This window comes from Nyctereutes procyonoides, unplaced genomic scaffold, assembly GCF_905146905.1.
Source record: "Nyctereutes procyonoides isolate TBG_1078 unplaced genomic scaffold, NYPRO_anot_genome, whole genome shotgun sequence".
Classification (NCBI taxonomy): Eukaryota; Metazoa; Chordata; class Mammalia; order Carnivora; family Canidae; genus Nyctereutes; species Nyctereutes procyonoides.
The window spans coordinates 20,805,248-20,826,165 of NW_026575034.1; the positions used below are offsets into that span (position 1 = coordinate 20,805,248).

At 47.7% G+C, this 20,918-nt stretch overlaps 1 protein-coding gene across 1 annotated transcript in view; it reads right to left on the reverse strand.

Annotated features, from left to right (window-relative positions):
- Positions 1-6,634: 6,634 nt before the first annotated feature.
- The window catches only part of DNHD1 (dynein heavy chain domain 1), an 82,396-nt gene continuing 68,112 nt past the window's right edge, over positions 6,635-20,918 (reverse strand). The window contains 15 exon segments of the mRNA XM_055317712.1: positions 6,635-6,985; positions 7,155-7,963; positions 8,122-8,271; positions 8,440-8,531; positions 9,280-9,481; positions 9,567-9,689; positions 9,899-10,085; positions 10,285-11,247; positions 11,378-11,556; positions 11,734-11,886; positions 12,106-12,402; positions 17,158-17,629; positions 17,807-18,238; positions 18,366-18,548; positions 18,804-18,953. Of these exon segments, the coding sequence (XP_055173687.1) occupies positions 6,635-6,985; positions 7,155-7,963; positions 8,122-8,271; positions 8,440-8,531; positions 9,280-9,481; positions 9,567-9,689; positions 9,899-10,085; positions 10,285-11,247; positions 11,378-11,556; positions 11,734-11,886; positions 12,106-12,402; positions 17,158-17,629; positions 17,807-18,238; positions 18,366-18,548; positions 18,804-18,953 (4,743 nt within the window).

Genomic DNA, 20,918 nt, shown 5'->3' on the forward strand with positions numbered 1-20,918 from the left:
AAAAGTATAAATAACTAAGAGGAAGGAAAAGATAATATAAATAACTCAGTTTGAGTAACACAGAAAATAGACTGAAAGAAATGGACAGGGCCTCAGGAAACTGTGGGATGATAACAAAAGATCCAACACAATCCAGGATTGTGTCATCAGAATCCTAGAAGGAGCTAAGAAAGTACTTGATGAAAAATAGCTGAAAACTCCCCAAAATTTGGCGAGACAGAGTGAACCCCAAACAGGATAAACATGAAAAAAAAAATCAGTTATCAAACATATCATAATTAAACTTCTGAAAACTAAATTTAAAAAAAATTAAAATATTGAAAGTGACATCTAAAGGGGGAAAACAGTTTGAATAACAGTAGATTTCTCATCAACCATGGAAGCTATAGGGAGTAGTATATTTTTCAGGTTGAAAGAAAAAAAACATTAACTCAATATACCCAGTGAAAATATTCTTACGGAATGAAGGAGAAATATGGACATTCTCAGAGGAAGGAAAATGAGAATTTGTCACCAGCAGACCTACCCTAAATGAATGGTTAAAAGAAGTTACTTGAACAGAAAGGAAATGATAAAAGAAGAAATCGGGGAACATCGAGAAAGATGAAAGATCATGGTAAATAAAAATATGTGCCAGTTGAACTAGCTTTCCTTCTCTTGAGTTCTCTGAATTTTTTTGTACTGGTAGAAGCAAAAATTATGATGCCGTCTGGTGCTGTAATGTGGGAGAACTAATGTTCATATGTGGGAGAAATATTTAAGATAATTATAAACAGGAAAGTATAAAGGGAGGTAAAGTTTCAATACTTCACTTGAACTGGTAAAATCACAACACCAGTAGACCATGTTAAGTAACACATTTAAATTGCAATAGGTACAGCAACAACTGAGAAGTTATACAAAGATACAAGCTCAAAATCACTATAGATCGCTCAAAATGAAACTCTAAAAAGTACCCAGTGAACCCATGGAAGCCATATAAAAGAAAACAGGCAAAAAAAAAAAAAAAAAAAAAAAAAAAAAAAACAGCAGCAATCTGAAAAAAAGTGGCAACTTTACTCCCTAACATCAATAATTACGTTATATATTAATGAACTGAATACACCAATTAAACAGCAGAGATGGGCAGAGTGGTAAAAAAAAAAAATGACTCAACCATACTTTGTGACAAACTCACTTTAAATGTAACAGTACAGGCAAATTGAAAGAGGATGAAAACGATTTATCATGCAAAAATTAAAGCAGGAGTGGTGATACTAATATCAAATAAGGTAGACTTCAAAGGGGAATTTGACAAAGACAGGGAGGGACATTATATATTGATAAAAGAATTCAGGGGATCCCTGGGTAGCTCAGCGGTTTAGCACCAGCCTTCGGCCCGGGTGTGCTCCTGAAGTCCCAGGATCAAGTCTTGCATCGGGCTCCCTGCAAGCTTCTCTCTTTCTGTGTCTCTCATGAATAAATAAATAAAATCTTTAAAAAAAAAAAAAAAAAGAATGCAGCAAGAAGACATAACAGTCTTACATGTGTATATAACAACCTTGTGCAAAACATGTGAAGTAAAACTGATGTAACAGAAAGGAGAAATAAAACCAAACCTCAATTGCAGTTGGAGACTTCTTCACCCCTCTCAAACAACTAAGACAGAAAATCAACAAGTATACAGAGCACTGGGTGTTATTCTGTATGTTGGCAAATTGAACACCAATAAAAAATAAATTTATTATTAAAAAAAAAAGGACTCAACATCTTCAACCAATAGGGTCTAATTGACATTTATAGAATATCCAAGGAAATTAGAATACCCAAGGAAATTATCTTCAAGTACTCATGGAACATATATGAAGAAAAGTTCTATCTTGGGCCATAAAATAAATTTTGAAAAATTTAGAAGAACTGAAATCATATAGAGTGTGTTTTCTAGCCATAACAAAGTCAAACTAGAAATCAGTAGCAGGAAAACCTCCAAACATTCAGAAGCTAAACAGTAAACTTAAAGTAGGAGGAATGAACCTACCCAGTTTCAAGACTTACTATATAACTACAATAATCAAGACTGTGGTATTGGGCAGCCCGGCGGGGCTCAGCGGTTTAGCGCCACCTTCAGCCCAGGGCGTGATCCTGGAGACCCGGGATCGAGTCCCACGTCGGGCTCCCTGCATGGAGCCTGCTTCTCCCTCTGCCTGTGTCTCTGCCTCTCTCTCTCCTCTCTCTCTCTCTCTCTGTGTGTGTGTGTGTGTGTGTGTCATGAATAAATAAATAAAATCGTTTTAAAAAAAAGTGTGGTATTGGTGGAAGGTGGGCTAGGTATATAAATCAGTAGAACAGAATAGAAAACTCAGAAATAGACTAACACAACTATGCCAAGCTGATTTTTGACAAAGGCGCAAAAGCAATTGGGTGCGAGAAAGCCTGAAAAACAAATAGAGCTGGAGAACTTGGACATCCTTACGCAAAAAATAAACCTTGACCTAGTTTCACACCTTAGATAAAAATTAACTCAAAATAGATCATTGGCTTAAATGTAAAGTACAAGACCATAAAAGAACTTTAGAAAAGAAACACAGGAGAAAAATCTTTACTATTTATAGTGAGACAAAGTTTTAAACATGACATCAAAGCATAATCCATGAAAGAAAACTGATAAACTGGACTTCATCCAAGCTAAGAACTTTTGCTCTGAAAGATCTGATTAAGAGAATGCTTTAGACTGGGAGGCCATATTTGCAAACTACATATCTGACAAAGGATTAGTAGCTAGAATATATAAAGAACTCTCAAAATTCAGGAGTAAAAAACCTACTAGCCTTCAATCTATTAAATAAATTGAATTTGTAATTTAAGACTTCCCCTACAAAAACAAAACTAATTCCAGGCCCAGATGGTTTTACTGGCAAATTCTGTCAGTCATTTAAGGAAGAAAGAAATGTTAATCCAACACAAATTCTTTTAGAAAGTAGAGTAGGAGAGCACATGCCAACTCATTTTGTATGTGACCCACTAATATATATACCTGGGAGCAGAACATAGTATAGTTAATTAATTTCACCAAGTGCTGCCAGATTGCTCCCCAGAATAACTACACCAGGATAGCCATCTACCAACAGTGCATGAGAATGCTTGTTTTCCACTATATCCTCAACATTTGGTATGGAAGAGGAAAGAGAAAGCTGTAAGGAGAATAGATTCTGGGGACAAATGTCTGGATTCAAAAACGCCCCACCATTTTCTGATTTCATGACCTTGGCTAATTTACTGAATCTGTAAAACAGTCCCTTTTAGATACCAGAGCTTCTTAGGCATTAATGGGTGAAACTAGCAACTATTTTTTCTATTTCAGACATTTCCCCCTATATATCCTATTTCTGAATGAGGATTTTATTTTTTTAAGATTTTATTTATTTTAAGATTATTTTTTTAAGATTTTATTTATTCATGAAAGACACAGATTCTTCTGGAACACAGATGTTCCAGACCAGACAATTTCACTACTGTCTATCATATAAATTAAAATCCTAACAAGCAAATCAGAGTCCCAAACAATGAAAGGAAAGAAGTAAGACACATGACAAAAGGGAGAAACAGGGATTCCTGGGTGGCTCAGTGGTTTAGCGCCTGCCTTTGGCCCAGGGTGTGATCCTGGAGTCCTGGGATCGAGTCCCACATCAGGCCCCCTGCATGAGGCCTGCTTCTCGCTCTGCCTGTGTCTCTGCCTCTGAGTTTCTCATGAATAAATAAAATCTTTATAAAAAAAGGGATAAACAAGTCCCATCCAGTCCTGATGGATGGGGGTAAATGAAGTAGAGAGAAGAGGGACGTGTATGACAATATCAACCTCATCTGGGGCTTTGGGATGAAGTAGTAAACTGAGGTACTGTGGGTAAAGCAGCTTTTCCCCTTTTCCCTACTAAGACTTTAAAAGGAAACTGCTGGGATCCCTGGGTGGCACAGCGGTTTAGTGCCTGCCTTTGGCCCGGGGCGCGATCCTGGAGACCCAGGATCGAATCCCACGTCGAGCTCCCGGTGCATGGAGCCTGCTTCTCCCTCTGCCTATGTCTCTGCCTCTCTCTCTCTCTCTCTCTGTGTGTGACTATCATAAAATAAATAAAAGTTAAAAAAAAAAAAAGAAAGAAAGCAGTGATGGTGTATGTGGATAGAGGGTGGAGCTCCTTTATCCAAAAGGACTTTAATACTCTGCTAATCTCCTCTCCTAAAGAAACAGCCATGTCACTGATTGACCGTGGCAAAGAGAAGGAAAGGGCTTCTGAGAAAGTGGAGTTTTACACCTCCTCTCAGCCTTCTGTTAAAGGACATCTATGCCACAGTCACTGGTGAGGGGGTGATTGAAGAGGTCGTTTGCCAGCATTCAGTATACCCTGCCACTTGCGTTACCAATCTCACCACAGAGCTTACACCTGGCTGTACAGTGAAGGAAGTAGGTTATACATAGTAGGTGTTGGTGCTTCAGGGCAAGGAGAAGAGCCTGTGTAGGCCTTGAGCTCAACTACACACGAACCCAGCATTTATCAGGGAGGTTTGTCGTGGCATAGCATGCAGTTCAGTTAATAACAACAACATATCAAGGCAGAACTCTTGATTCCCCATCCCCAGCTTGTCTCCCTCAAATTTCCCATCTCGGTTAATGACACCATGATGACTCAGTTGTTCAAGCGTAAAATCTTGGGGTCATCTTAGATTTGTTCTCTTCCTTCGCACTTGACATGCAACCGATCAGCTAGTCCTGTTAGCTTTACCTCCAAAATATTTCCTAAATCCATCAATTCTCCATGCCCGCTGTTAGGACCCTCATCCTAACTCCATCATCTCCCTCTAGAATTACTTCAAGGCCCCAAACAAATGTTCCTTCTGTTACTCTGGATTTTCTTCCACCCGTCCACCATAGAACAGCCAGAGTGATCTTTGCAAAATGCAAATTAGATCATGTCCTCTCATACCTAATACTCTGCACTAGATTCCTTCTTTTGCTTTTAAAAATAAAATAGAAGATCATTATCATGAAAAGGCTCTATGCAATCTACCCGTCTATACCCTTAAATCATTTTGTATCATCCTACCTCTTATTCACCATACTCTCACTACATTTTCTTTCTTTTTTTTTTTTAAGATTTTATTTATTCATGAGAGACAGAGAGAGAGAGGCAGAGACATAGGCAGAGGGAGAGGCTGGCTCCATGCAGGGAGCCTGATGTGGGACTCGATCCCGGGTCTCCAGGATCATGCCCTGGGCTGAAGGCAGACGCCCAACTGCTGAGCCACCCAGGTGTCCCTCCCGCTACATTTTCTGTCCTGCCTCAAGACCTTTGAGCCTACTGAGGGCTCCACCCAGAAACACTCCTCCTAGATCTTCAAATAGCTCTCTTTCTAATAATATTCAGGAAGCATCACCTGACCACCTAAAAGATAGTAACTGCTCCCTTCTGGTCATGCTCTAACACATCAGCCTCTTTATTTTCTTTATAGCACATAAAATCAAATTTAACTTACCCATATGTTGACCTTTTCTTGTCTGTCTCCCTGCTCTGGAACAACGTCATCGGTGCCAGGAAAAGCACCTGGTTCAAAGGAGTGCTCAATAAATAATTGCTGAGAGGCTCAGTCAGTTTAAGTGTCTAACTCACGATTTTGGCTCAAGTCATGATCTCAGGGTGGTGAGTTTGTCAAGCCCAGTGTGGGGCTCCCACTCAGTGGGGAGTCTGCTTGAGATTCTCTCTCCCAGGTGCCTGGGTGGCTGAGTCTGTTAAGCATCATCTGTTAAGCACCTTTGGCTCAGTTCATGATCCTGGGGTCCTGGGATCCAGCCCCACATTGGATTCCATGCTCAGCGGAGAGTCTGCTTCTCCATCTCCCTCTGCCCCTTCCTCCAGTTGCACGTGCACTCTCTCTATCTCTCTCTCTCTCTCTCTCAAAAAAAAATATTTAAAATAATAATTGTTGAATGCACATAAAACCTTGTATCTTATTTGGCTTTTGTTTTTCATGTATATGACTCACTTGGAGAATCCATCAGAGGGGAGAAGATGACTGGTAGGGAAAGACTGAGGCATTCTTTTTTTTAAAAAAGATTTTTTTTATCCATTCATGATAGAGAGAGAGAGAGAGAGAGAGAGGCAGAGACACAGGCAGAAGGAGAAACAGGCTCCATGCAGGGAGCCCGATGCGGGACTCGATCCCAGGACCCCAGGACTGCGCCCCGGGCCAAAGGCAGGTGCTAAACCGCTGAGCCACCAGGGATCCCCGACTGAGGCATTCTTGATATACAATTAAGGCTTTGAAAAATCATTTTCAGTTCTAATACTCTCTCTTTAAAAATATCCGTTGTGAAAAATATATATATGTATGTATATTTTGTGGATTTAACGCAAGTACTGAGAACACAGTAGAAAGCTGGGCACAGCTTTCAGGATCCGGTGTATTCGCCATCCCCATCTGCCAAGCCCCTTGGATGCATGACCACACCAGGCCCATCTCCCCACAGGATACCAACATTCCCCTCTCAGTTGGTACACACTGGGTTTTCCCCTCAGCATGTCAGTTCTCCATGTGCAGACACCCTGCACTACTAAATCTCAGAAATCCTTCATCGAATCACCCCAACTTTATTTTGTTTGAGGGCTCACAGCAAGGGTGGGCTACACACATGGACTCTCCGTTGGTCACAAGTGGCGGGGCTGAGCTTTGTGGGCAGGGGCAGGTGCATCAGGATGTTTCTGCTGTGCAGCCTGGTGATACCTAGGGCCCCTTCCATATACACAGGACAGGAATACACAGCCAGGCCGGCTGGGGGTGGCAAGTCACTGGGGCCCCGGACCTGGGCGCTGACGCTGACGGGAGGCAGAGGGCTGGGCTGGCTGGAGGTGCTGTCCTGCAGGGCCCCTGTTAAGGGGTCCCACTCTGCGTTGTGAAGCTGGAGCCCAATCAGCAGCAGCCCCATCTCTGGAACAGTAGGATTTGGACCGTTCACCACCTGGGGGCGCCAGAAGCTGATCAGGCAAGGCTAGGACGGTGGAGGGGGATTAGAGGAGATGGGGTTCCTGAGGGGGCAGGATCACGAAGAGGCAAGATGGGGGTAACTGTAAGGTGTAATCAGGGATTTGAAGGGGCGAAGTGTAGACGAAGGGACGGCATGAAGATACCTGGAGGTGCAAAGGGCTGCTGTTCAGCTCCGGACGTTTTGCGGGGAGCTCATTGGAGCTAGACCCTTGGCAACCAGGGACATTCGAACTAGGCGCACGCTGGTTTCGGGCGGCCGTGGCAAAGGTGGCCTCCCAACGCAGTGACAGCAGCAGGCGGCGTGGGTGGCCAAAGGCTGATAGGTGAAAGATGCGCTCTGGTACTCTGGCGTCCACGCCCAGGTAGCGAACCAACAGCTGCCCACGGCGCGACAGCTGTCGCAGCCAGTGCCAGGGCGGCTGTGGGCCGGCAGGCGCATGGGGACGCCAAGGGGTGGGTAGGCGGCCAGTCCCGAGAGCCTGGGCCACCGCGGCACAGCGCGGGGAGGCGCACGGGGGCGCGCCCTTCAGCTGCCGAGCCAGGCAGCCAAGGTCCCGCAGCAGCGCGCCCGCCAGCTGGCTCAGCCCCAGCACCTCGGCCTGGAGGAAGGCCTGCAGGGGCAGCCGCGAGCTCAGCCCCAGCACCACCCGCCCCGCGGCCGACTCTCTCCGGCGGGCGGTCTCCGTCAGCAGAGCCTGCAGGGCCTCCAGCCTCCGCCTGGCCTGCGCTAGGCGCTGCCGCAGCCGCCTTTCCGCGAGTCGGGCGCCTCCGCGAGGCGCAGGAACCCAAGTGGGTGAAGTCCGCTGCAGCGCGCTCCGGAGAGCGTGACTCCGGCGTCGCAACAGCCAGGCCTCGGGGCTGGCGCTCAGTCCGCAGCTCTGGGGCTCGGGAGGAGTGGGCAACAGGTGCATCTGGGCCTTGCACTCTGCCAAAGCATCCAGCTCCCCTAGCTCTGGGAGGTGGAGGGGAGGGGTGACACTTGAAGCCCCATCCCACAACTGTGAATACTGCCCCCCGCTACACCTTAGTACCGGTGTGCTCATTCCTGAGGGGGGTGCTTACTCAGACTGCTCCTCCCCACCCCCACACAGTGACCTGGCTGCAACTTACCTGGGCTGGGCAACAGAGTAGACAGCAGATACTGGGGTGTGTGTGGATGAGCCCGGCTCCTGTTGCTGGGGTCCAGGCAAGCTCGTGTGAGGCTAATCAAGGCCTCCCTGTCCTTCTTGTCTCCCACAGGACCCCCATAGAAAACTGAAGCTGAGAACAAGGTCAGAGCCCCCTCAATTCTCACCGCTCCAGTTCCCACCACCTCCCAAACCAAAACCAAAGCTGGGAATTACGTCCCTGTCCCAAGTACTCCCACCCTCACCCCTTTCAGGGCTCCCTTGGGGGCTGATGACTACATGGGGACAGGAAGGGTCTCACCAGCCAGCTCCTGCATGGCAACACTGGGATTGCTAAGGCTGGCCCACAGCTGGTCTTGAATCTGAAGGACCTGGGTCAGGGTCACTTGACTCCTGGAGGAAGGTAACAGGAGGTAGGGTTTCAGAACCTCTGTATGCTGAGGACTCTGATCTTTCTGGCCCAAGCTCCCAAGCTCCTGACTCATGAGGGCTCACTAGTCATTGCCACTTAGCACTTCAAATCCAACTTGCTTTCAACAGAAATCATCGTTTCCTTCCATATAAGCCACCCAGTTGTCCTAGGACAACTGCCCTGGACTCCTTCTTCCTCGCTCCATATGTACTTTCTATCCCTACTGGGACTACACTAGTCCCTTCCACACATGCCATGGTCTTGTCCCCTGAGACTGCTTCTAAAACGGCTCTGCTTGCCTCCAGCCCTGTCCCATCTGATCCATTCTCCACACTGCAGCCAGAGTGATCTTTCCAACAAATCAGGATCACATTTCTTCTACCTAAAACCTTCCAGTGGCTTCCCACTGTCCTCTGGATAAAATCAGGCCCCTTACCTCCTCTCCCCACTCACCTCCCAGCATGTCCACCTCAGCCACACTGAAATCTCCTCCTGCTGAGTTTAGTTCCCTCTGCCCAGAAACGCTGCATCTCCACCTGATCTGCCTCTGCTTCTAAGACTCAATTCAAGGCAAGATCTCAAAGTCCTTGGAGGAGCCTTTCTTGACTTCCCCTTCCCCTCACACTTTGGTGCTGCCCAAACAAGAATTAGCCCTATTCCTCCAGGATGTGGAAAATGCTCAGTGTTTGCTGAACGACTGACTGAGCAAGATGGATATGGGTCCCCTACCAGCGCCCCCTGTGTGCCTGCAGCTTCATTCCGTAGAGCTGCCTGTGTAGCAGGAGGCCGTGTAAGAGGAGCAGAGGCAGGGTCCTGGCGGGGGGTTGCACAGAGAGTCCTTGCTGGGCTAGCTCCAGACTGTCAATCAAGACGTGGCCCAGCTCCAGGGACTGATCCCAGAACACAGGCATGGAGTAGTGAGTCAGCACAGCTGGAGCAGAAGGAGAGCTCTGGGTCAACAAAGCACAGTTGCCCTCCTCCCCCAATCTAAGAGCCTATAGTGTGAAGCTCCTCACCTGGTAAGGAACCAACAGCCTCTGCAGACAAGATAAGCCAGAGACGGAAGTCTCTGTGGACGGTCGTCACACTCCTGCTTGCCGGCTGGGCTGGAAGCAGTTCTAACTCCAGGTCCGAGACCACTAGGGGTGGGGTTAGATATGGGGCTAAGATCAATCACTGGGTAAAGGGTCAGACACCAGTTCAGGGATCAGACTTGAGACTCAGGGGTCAGGAGTGAGATACAAGGGACAGACTTGGAGTGAGGAGATCAGCCATGAGGCCTGAGAGTTCAAGCTCAGGCCCAGTACCAGACAGAGTGATAGAAGCTGTCTTTGGATAGCAAACGCACCCCTGGCTCCATCCAACAGTCCCAGCAAGGGCTGTAGCAGCTCCTTCGGCCAGTGAGGCATCAGATGACAGTTCTCCAGCACCAGCCAGTGCCCTTTATGCATGGCCTGGCAGAGAGTGCTGACCACTACTGAGACCGGGTCCCAGGCATCAGAGCCCAGGGCAATCACCTCCAGATGCTTCTGCCCCTGAAGACCAACAGAGAGGTGGCAGAGAACTTAGTGTTATCCTAGGGTGACCCAGAGGACCCAACATAATGGCACAAATGACCCCAGAAAGCCCTAAGTAAGCCAGAAAGATCTATGAGAATGCTGGGGGGAGGGCACCACACCCCATCTTAGCCCACAGGGATCTGGTATCTCTGTGGCCACGAGACTAGGTTCAAACCTGCTCATGCTTGGCAGCCAGCCTCTGGAGGACAGTGAGGGGATGCAAGGTGGCTGTGGGGTGGCCAGGTGGCGGCAACAAGATCAGCATGGGCTTAGTAGCCTGGCTGTGTTCGAAGGGTATGCTGGAGGCACCCAGGTTTCCATCCAGGGGCTGCCCCAGGAGGCTGGTGGTAAAGTCGGCCAAGGCCCTTGTCAGGCACTCAGGTCGTAGCACACGCCACAGAACCAGCTTCTGGAAGAGGCTGAGTGGATCAGGCCCAGGCCCAGGCCCAGGCGCAGGACCCAGCACTGTGGATGACAGTGACAGGTAGGTCTTCCAGACACTGGAGTGGCTTGCCAGGGATGCACACAGCCCAGCAAATGGGGGCAGCAGCTCCAGCATCCTGCATTCATGCCAGGCTCTCAGTCCTAGCCAGGCTGGCCGTGCCACACCTGGCTTGCTGTAGCCTGTGCTAGGAGAGGCTGCCAGGCCAGGCCAAAATGCCAGCCTCTCCAGCTCTGGTGCTTTCCTTGTCACTCGCAGCAGAGCCAAAGCACCCAAGGCACCCACCAGCGGTACTTGGGTCAGGCCCAGTGCAGCCACAGCACTGCCCAGTAGCTGGCGGGTCAGCTGTTTTCTCAGATGCAGCAGATGGCTGGGCAAGTCCTCCCCCTGATGAGTCTCATGCTGCTTCATGCTGTTCAGAGCCCGCTTGGTGGCTGCCAGCCAGTTGTCTGGGCTCATACGGAAAGGTGGCAGCAGGTTCTGCAGTGGGCTAAGGGCCTTTATAATGGCCATTCCATGCCAGACCACACGGCGATAGGGTGCCCACAATGCCACCTCCTGCAGTCTCATGTCTTCTAGGTCCTCCGAGTGGGCACGTAGCTGACACAGCTCTGCCTGGGCCCTCACCAAGCCCCGCAGGAATTTAGCTGGTTTCTGATGATTTGGGTTCTGGAGCAGCAGCAGCAGCAGCCGCTCCTACAAACAGTCACTTGTTCCATGGTCTGACCCTTTCCCACACAGCCCTCAACCATCCACACTCATCTCTGCCCCCAAACCCGGGCCCTCCAAAGCTCAGCCGCCCACCAGGGCCAGGACCCCCAGGCACCTCAGCAGCCTCCACAGCTTCACAGCTGTCTAGGATTCTGGTCTTTAGGTCCTGCCAGCGGTTCTTGAGCTCGGGACACTCTATGCACAAGATTTCATGCAGCATCTGTTCTTCTAGGATATCCATGTTCAGGCTCAGATCCAGCACATTCAGCCCCTTCAACACTTCATAACCTAGCACTTGGGGGTCACATGGGAGACGCTTAACTCTTAACCCTTGGCAAAGCCAGTGGGTGGGCTGTACAGGGCGTATGGCTCCCGACCACAGTCCTGAGCCTGCTCTGGGCCAGACTGAGTGAAGCAGGAGGCCTAGTGTGTCCACAAGGCTGTGGTGGCAACTTACCAACTGGGGCTCACCTTTTCCCAAGGCACTGAGGGGGAGAGTAGTGCTCAGATAGAGACAGAAGCCAGGCTGCACCACAGGAGCAGTCAGCTCCTCCCGCCGAAGTAGCCATTGCAGTTCCTGGCAGCCTAGGCCCAGCTCCACGTTGGTTAGTAGCACGGGCAGGCCTGCAAGGGGAAGACAAGGACACCCTACCCACCATGCCAGCACTCCACCCCTCCCCCGCACAAAATCTGGCTCTGACCAGCTCCACACTGGCCATTAGGAGATTTCCTCAGGGCTCTTCCACAGTTAGTGCCTGGCTTAAGGATGGGAGCTGAAGTCAGGCTGGGGGTGAGAGGCCACAGAACGGGGGCATGGTGGGGACCATGGGGACCAGTTCTCACCACTGGCAGCTGCCTCCTGAAGCTGAGGACCCAACTCTGGGTCAGTGCCTGAGAGCACATGAAGGCAGGGAAGAGGCAGAGACCCAGTCTCAGAGGCTGGCCTTGACTCCTCCCTCTCTGTCTCCTCCTCCTCCTTGTGCTCTTGCTCCTGTTCCTTTTTTCCCTCTTCGTCCTCATTTGCCTTGTCCTCAGTCTTCTCTTTTGCCTTGTCCTCAGCCTTATTAGACTCTTCACTACTGTCATCATCATCTTCTTCCATAGCCTCTTCTTTTTCTTGATTTCTCACAAAGCCCTCCCCTGTGGCAGGAAGATGCAGAGGAGCTCCTCTCAGAGGATGAACCAGGCTCCTAGGGAGCACTATTCACCCAAGAGCTCCATCTCATGACGGAAGGCCCACAGGAAGACATCTTAGGAAAGTGACTTAAGTGCTTTCTGACTCAATTTCCTTATCCCAAACATGGGATTGATATTAGTGGGTACCACACAGGGTTACTGTTGAGGATGACATGACATATAGAAAGCATTCCACTGGCCCTCGTAAGCACTCACCAAATGTTAGCTGTCACTATTATTTCTCTAAACCTCCAGGGAAATGTTCTAGGTATCCCTGAAATCAGCTCCATTTCTGCTTCTCAGCAGATTGGTTAGAAGAGTCTGTGTATTTCCCTTTTTGCCCAAGCTAATTCTATCATAACGAAAAGAATTGTTACTAATATGGAAATCAGTGCCTGGAAGTAGCAACTTGTAAGTGAAAGGCCATAAACTAGAATTAGCCAAGTCACAGTGGTATGGTGGACACAGATGGCTGCCTCCCCAGGCCCTTTCTCCTTTGCCTCCTGTCCTGCAGCAACTGGGAAAGGTAAACATTTTTTTAAGTATTAAGAAATTCAAGAATTTTAAGAAGTTTTTAAAAAGTATTAAGCATTGGGGCACCTGGGTGGCTCAGTCAGTTAAGTGTCTGCCTCCGGCTCAGGTCGTGATCCTAGGGTCCTGGGATGGAGCCCCATGTTTGGCTCCCTGCTCAGCAGGGAGTCTGCTTCTCCCTCTCCCCCTGCCCTGCCCCCTTCTTAATGCTTAATACTTAAAAAAAGAAAGATTTTATATATTTATTTGACAGGGAGAGAGCATTAAGAAGTAGGCGAGTGGAGGTTCCCAGGTCCACAGTTTGGTAGATTTGTTTCCTATTGCTTAACAAATTACCACTTAGCAGCTTAAAACAACATCCACTTATAATGTCTGAGTTCAGGTGGTTAGAAGCCCAGGAAAGCAGGACTGGATGCTCTGCTTAGGGTTACACGGAGCTAATCAAGGCATCAACTGGGGCTGTAGTTTTCATCTGGGACTCGGGTCTTCTTTCAGGTTTACTGGTTTTTGACAGAACTCATTTCCATCTCACAGTTTCCCAGTAGTCCACTCCATTTTCAAAGCCAGCAACAGTTCCTTGAATTCTTCTCATGATTGAAATCTTCCTGCCTCTTCTTTCCTTCTTGTGTCTTTGAAGGGCACATGTGATCACACTGGGCCCACCCAGATAATCCAGGACATCTCTATCTTAAGGTCAACAGTCTAGTAATATTAATTACCTCTGCAGAGTCTTTCATGTCATGGAACATAATTACAGGAATAGCAACAGACGACAAAGGTAATGGGGGGGCCAAAACTCTGCCCACCACATTTGACTATTCAGATTTCTGGAAGATCTTTTGTTTTCCTGATAAAAGGGACAGAAATGGCTAGCAGCAACTCTGACACGATGATAGGCATAGCAGCCAATATGGCAGCAAATTACCACAAATATGGTGGCTAGAAAAACCAGAAACTTATTTCTGCAGAGTTCTGGAGGCCAGAAGTCCAAAATCAAGGTGTTGGGAAACCTGCACTCCCTCTGATGGCTTTATGGGAGACTCCTTCCTTGCCTTCTCCAGCTTCTGGTCGTTCCAGAAGTTTCTTGGTTTGTGGCCACATAACAGCACTATCTGTCTCCATCTTCATGAGGCCTTCCCTCTGTGTACCTGTGCCTTCTCTTTTTTTCTCTTATAAGGAAAATTGTCATTGGATTTAGGGCCAACCCAGATAATCTAGGGTGACCTCATTTCAAGGTTCTTAATTATACCTATTGAACTTATTACACCTACGAACTTATTTCCAAATAAGTTCATATTAATAAGTTCTGCGGATTAGGAGTCAACCCACTACATTCAACCAACTATAATTTGATAAGCCAGCATGCTAAGGATCGTTGAGCAGAAAGAACAATCTGGGACCTAAAGTCAACACTGAAGCCTTGTGCCTGCTTATCTCAACGTGAGATAAATAAATCCTTCTTTCTTTTCTTCTTTGTCTTTTTTAAAAATAGGCTCCACACCCAGTGTGGAGCCCATTGTGGAGCCTGAACTCACAACCCTGAGATCCAGACCTGAGCTGAGATCAAGAGTTGACCGCTTAACTAATTGAGCCACCCAGGTGCCCCAATAAATCTTTCTTTGTTTTAAAAAAACATTTTATTTATTTACTCATGAGACACAAAGAAAGAAGCAGACTCCTCACAGGGAGCCCGATATGGGACTCCATCCCAGGACTCTAGGATCACACCCTGAGCCAAAGGCAGCTGCTCATCCACTGAGTCACCCAGGTGTCCCTAAACTCTTTATTTCTTAAGCCATGGTAAGTTGGGCTTTTGTTAGTGATAGTGATAGCATTACTAACTGATACAGTGAGTTAGTGGTGGCGAGGGACAATGAGGATTTTTCTTCTCCTCACTAGACTATGTGGTAGGTAAGAAGTTGGTTTATCTCATGGGACTTGGACCATATCCACTTCAGTGGATTTAGTAGAACGCATGCTGGCTACTTCTCCACTTAGATGAGAGGAACAATCTCCAGAAAAAAAACTTAAAGAAAATTCCTTTCTGATCATATCAAGCAATTTCAGACACCGATTATCAGATACTCATGAATCTTACTGGTTTATAAAAATGATTTTCTACATTATATTGCATGGAATAGGAAATTATTGGCTATTGGAAGAGCCTGGAAAATCAGGGAAGCCTAATTCTCCAGGTCCATCCCAAGCACTTTTCTCTTTGCATTCCCTGCTTGACAAACATAATAGTATCTCTCCCTTTTGATTTGGATACAGCTCCCAGTAATAGGGGTTATATTCCATGGCCGATTAGCCTCAGCTCACGACTTAGACTATTTTATTACTACAGCTCTGAGGTGAAGGCCAAGGTTTAGATAGATGACAATTACATCAAGACTCAGTGGCATTCTTAGAGCCCCCAGAACCAGTGTTAAGAGAGAAGACAAAAAAAATGGGGCTTAAATTCAAGAATGCGAATATACCAAGATTTCTGGCATTGGTTAATAGCTAATAAAATCCTTATAAATGAAATCTGAAGGGAAAAGATAAGAGATTTAAAGAAATTAGCTAGAAAATCCACCATCTGGTAACAAGTGATCAGCGTTTGCTTAATTTTAAGGCAAATCCTAAGCCCCCATCTCATTCCAATAGGAAGTGGATATGTAAGGCAGAACAGCTACAAATAGGGGACTCTTGCCCAATATTCCTTTTGTAGATAGCCCTGGGGACAATGACAAGGAAAATTATGCTGTTCATCAGAACCCAGGACAGTCAAAGTGGCTGTCCAAGAACTTACTCTATAGCCAATGAAGTGATGCTAATCATTTACCTTACTATCGCTGTCTGGCATTAAACAGTACAAGCTTAAAGCTAATATACAAGTATGGGTTTCTCACCCTTACCCAGTTTCTAAACAGGAAGTTTACTGTAGTTATCTCCATTTGATTTTGCATCACTTTGCATAGAAGGTGAGTTACTAGGATGAGATTTAGCATGTACTCTGTCTTAGGTTATAGAATCACAAAGAGCCACATCTAGATCTGATCAAGAACATGAACATCGTTCAAAGTTTGTAGACTCAGAATTGGATGTTGCAGCTGGATGTTTCTTCAGAGTGTCTCTTACTAGAGAGGGGGTAAATTCACTTATAGTTACACATGTGATAGTTGTATAGTGGGCATTTTTGTAATGGGGTATGGGCAAAATGGAGAGTTTTGCTAGCCAAGGGATGGAATGGAATAATGGATGTAGTAATATGTTAGTGATACTAACATTTTTGAGGAATTATTATTTTTAGGCACTCTGTGAACCCCTTGTACAGGAATTATCTTACTTAATACAATGTTTAATGAGATGTATATAATTAGGATGGCTCATTTTATTGGCAAATAAATTTAGGCTTAGAGAGATTAAGTACTTTGCCTCATTTTGCACAGCTAGTCAAGAACAGATATTTGACCCAAACAGTCTGATTTAAGAGGCCATGTTATATACCTTCCATTGTAGATGTCTATTATTTTCCCCAGTGCAACTCTCAACCCCTCCTTCTGGGAAATAAACACCCGTTTCCCCCTCCCCTACACGCCACACTTGCTTCCTTCCCCTAAGAAACACCTCTTTCTGACACTCTACCCAAGTGGGTCTCTGCTCCAGGCAGAGCTAATAGAAATATTTCCCCTCGGGACACCTGGGTGGCTCAGCAGTTGAGCATCTGTCTTCAGCTCAGGGTGTGATCCTGGAGTACCGGGATGGAGTCCCACATCAGGCTCCCAGCGTGGAGCCTGCTTCTCCCTCTGCCTGTGTCTCTGCCTCTCTCTCTCCATGTCTCTCATGAATAAATAAATAAAATCTTAAAAAAGATATTTCCTCAGAATTCTTGAACTGAGAATAAATTTGGATAGTAAGGAAGGCTCTGAGTTATAGGCCAAGTTTCTAAGAGTGCTTGGCAGACCAGGGAAGTGGAAGATCATGGACATCTACATCAGCCATGTAGATTCAGAATCATTGCAATATAGGCCCCAAGATGTAAATGTGACCTAATTTATTAATATCACACAGGCCAATGAAGTCTAGGATACCCTGGCCACAAAAACTTAGTGTCTTCATTAGGAAAGAGAAGACCACATGTGGCTGAGAGTGCTTGCAGTTCAGATGCCCGCGAAATATTGTGTTCTTTATCTCTGGCTTTACCTCTGCACTCAGTGCGACCTGGGGCCAAGCATCTGGTCTCCTGCAGAGGTAGTGGGTTCAGCCAGATGAGGGCCTGGTTGCTGGGGTCAAGCAGCAGAGGCCAACGACAACTGGAGTAGTGGGTGCGACTCCGCAGAAGCAGGCCTGCCAAGCGGGCGGACTTCGCCTGGGGCTTCAGGCCCCGGTCCCACTGGCACTGTTCAGATCCGGAGCTCAGCAAGGACAGAAGGCTGAAGGGAGAGCGTGTGGGGAGCAGGGGGTTCTTTGGTGGCATGACAACTGATCTCTGCTTCTGCTTCAGTACCTGGGCCACATCATCTGGGTTCAGGGGCTCCTGAGAGCCCCTACACAGAGCCAGCCACTTGTCTAGTAGCTCCTGGCGCCGCAGTGGCGGGAAAGGACCCAGGTAGACGATGGCAGCCGAACACAGAAGGGCGTCTCCAGACACAGTGGCACAGTGCCCCTTCAACTTCTAGCATGGAAAGGGAGAGCAGAGAGCATGGAGGCCAGCGAGGAGGATACAGGCAGAGAGGGAGCAAGGCAGGGCATGTAAGAAAGCATGGCAGGGAGGGCCCAGGGAGAATCAGAGGGTTTGGGGGCAGTGGTACATACATGGACTCTGGAGGGAAATCCAGGAGGGGCTCCTTACCTGGAGCTCTGTAGTCCAGGAATGCATGGGTGTGAGCAGGGCAGCCTTGATGGGCCACTTGTGATACTGGTCACACTGAGCCTGACTGAGCTTCTCCATCAAATGGTTGTGTGAAGTCTGGGCATCTTCTAGCTTTTTGGCCAGATCCAAATTGTGCTCTAAGATCTCCTGGGCCTGGAACTGGTAGTGGCCCAGGCGGGTCTGCTCCCGAGCCAGGGTGGCCTCTATCTGCCGCAGCAGCAGGCCTGTGGGCAGTCCTCGGCGCTGTGCCAGCCCATAGCGCAGAACAGCCCAGAGCCAGGCTGCCAGCCTGGCCGCAGGTACGCTTACTGCCCGCAGAGCTGCATCAGTCATACCTGGAGCCTTCAGAGCTTGGGTTAACTTGATCATCTCTGAGTCCGTCATCTTCTCCTTGGGGAAGAACACCAGCTCCTGGAGAAGTGGTCAGAGGGGTAAGGGCAGACACAGGTGTTATGGACCTTGCCCCAACAGCCTCCCTCTGCTGAGTCTCCCCTTTTGGCCTCCACTCTCCTCTTCCATTGTGCTCCACATTCCCTACCTGATAAAAATCTTCACTGCACAAGAGCTGCTTGGCGCTGGCCCAGCCTGTTTCACAGTGGAACAGGTCACACAGTGCATCTGTCACTTGGACCACAGATTCTGGTGGTGCTCGATAGCTCCGTATCTCCTCAAAGTCAGCCACCTGCAGCTGGCTCAGAGGCCCCAGGAATGCCTTGCCCATCTAAATGAGGAGATATGCACTCTTGAAGTGAGTTCCCAGAGTGTCTTCTTCCTTCCAGGTGTTGCCAGGGGGGATCACTTCTTCCTAGGAGTTCCCATGAGGGACAATTCCCCAAACCATCTTACTACCTATGTCCCCTCTCCCAGAAGACGCCATGACAAGTCATCCCCTTCCCTCCTCTGGGTATCATCCTGTGAAAGGTGGTCCCCACCCAAAGGGAGGAGCAGTGCAGGGCAGGCAGCAGGAAGAGCCCACCTGCTCCAGGAAAGCCTCATGCTGAGCCCGGAGGGCATCCCGCTGCTTGGTCAGGTTCTCAATGAGGTTCTCCTGCTGCTGACACTCTGCCAGCTGCTGCCTGAATAGCAGCTTGCCTTTGTCTAGCTGCTGCTGAAGTATTCGGAGGTTCTGTAAATAGAGATCCAGGTTATGCAGCTCCAGATCCTGGGCCAGGTGGAAATACCCCAAAGGGAGCCCTGGGGACTTGGGACTCCAGCATACTCCTCATTTGATAGGCAGGATGACCAAGTTGAACTCCATATATGCCCCAGATAAAGACTGAGCCCTGGGACTGTCCCTTACTGGTCTATAAGTTATATACCTGGCAATGCAGCTCCAAGGGGATGATTGCTTCTCCTGATCTGCCACACAGGCCCAGGAAGTCTGACTCCAAGGCCTATGTGCTCAACTATTTGGTATACTCTTACTTAACCCATTAGTAGCATTTGTCACAGAAGACAGTTCCCCACCTCCTGAAGCACTGTCTTCCTTTGACTTTCCTTCTTCTTTTTTAAAGATTTTATTTATTTATTCATGAGAGACACAGAGAGAGAGAGAGAGACAGAGACAGAGAGGCAGAGACATACGCAGAGAAGCAGGCTCCCTCCAGGGAGCCCGATGCAGGACTCGATTCCAGGACCCTGGGATCATGCCCTGAGCCGAAGGCAGACACTCAACCACTGAGACACCCAGGCACCCCTTCCCTTGACTTTCATGACCCCATGTTATCCTTTGGCTTTCTCCAACTACTGTGGCTGCTCTTTCTTCCTCTACCATCCCTTAAATATTCCTCAGCAATGTTTCAGGGCCTCCTCATCTTCTCATTCTGCACATCTACATGCTCTCCCTAATCTCATGGCTTTGATTACTACTTATATTTTAACAACTCTCAAATTGCTATCTCAAGTCAGATTTTTTTTCCTGAGCTCCACGTCCATATATCCATCTACTTAGTGGCAATCTCCTCTTTGATGCCTCACAGACCTCTTGGACTTCACGTGTCCACAAATGAACAGTGTCTTGGCTATGCCCCATCAGATCTCTTGCAATCTTCTTCACCTCCTCACCTGTTCGTCTCAGAGAACTGTGGCAAAACACATCTAAGTTTCCCAAAGAAGAAAACCCATTATTACCATGACTCCATTCCTTCTATTCCCCTGAACCCATCCTGTCTTCAAGGCCTTTCAGTTCTACTTCCAACATGTCTGTCCTGTCTGCTCCTCTGCCTGAGCCTGTGCTCCCTCATGGCTGTCTCAGCTTCTGCCCGTAAGCCCCTTCCTCTACTCCGTTCTCCATGCCCCAGCCATCATCAAGTCCATCATCATCATGTTCCTGAACACTCGCCACTCTCCCAGTTGGTTTATGAGGCCTTTGTGCCCAGGAGGCCTGGACTCCACTTTCCAACCTCATTTCTCTCCTCCCCCAACACCCTACTCTCCAGCCATTCCTGACTTCTAGCTCCTCCAATGTGGCACATGTTCCCATGCTTCTGGGCCTTTGTCCGTGCTTTTACTTCAGCCTGTGACACCCTCCCCAGACCCACCCCCCTTTTATGCGAAATCTTCGCTAACCTCCAGGTATCAACTTTGGTGCACTACATTTTGTTTCCATATTTAAGGAATGTTTTTTAGTGCTTGCCATATTCTACACATTACTCATTGTGGCACTTTGCTTTCTCCAGAAAGTCTTGATAATTCAGAGTGCCCTGGACTTTCTCTGTCATAACATACTGTTTTGTAATTGCCTGGATGAGACTATATGTTCCAGTAAACTAGGTACCATGAAGGCAAGTACAGTGCCTTATCTTTCTTATTAGAAGGAACTATCATTATTGAGCTCTTACTATGTTCTAACACTTTTAAATGCTGTCCATGTAAGATTTCATTTAATCCTCATCCTAATCTCTCTGGATCTTAGTCTTCTCATCTGCAAAATGAGGAAAAGGAGAGCCACCTCAGAAAGTTGTAGCAAGGATTCTATCAACCTATCTATCTATCTAGATGTAGGCATGGACATAAATACTGATGAGTGAGTAGACAAAAAGAGTGGAGTTCAATTAACTTCTGTAGAGTACAGTAATGAATAAATGAACCA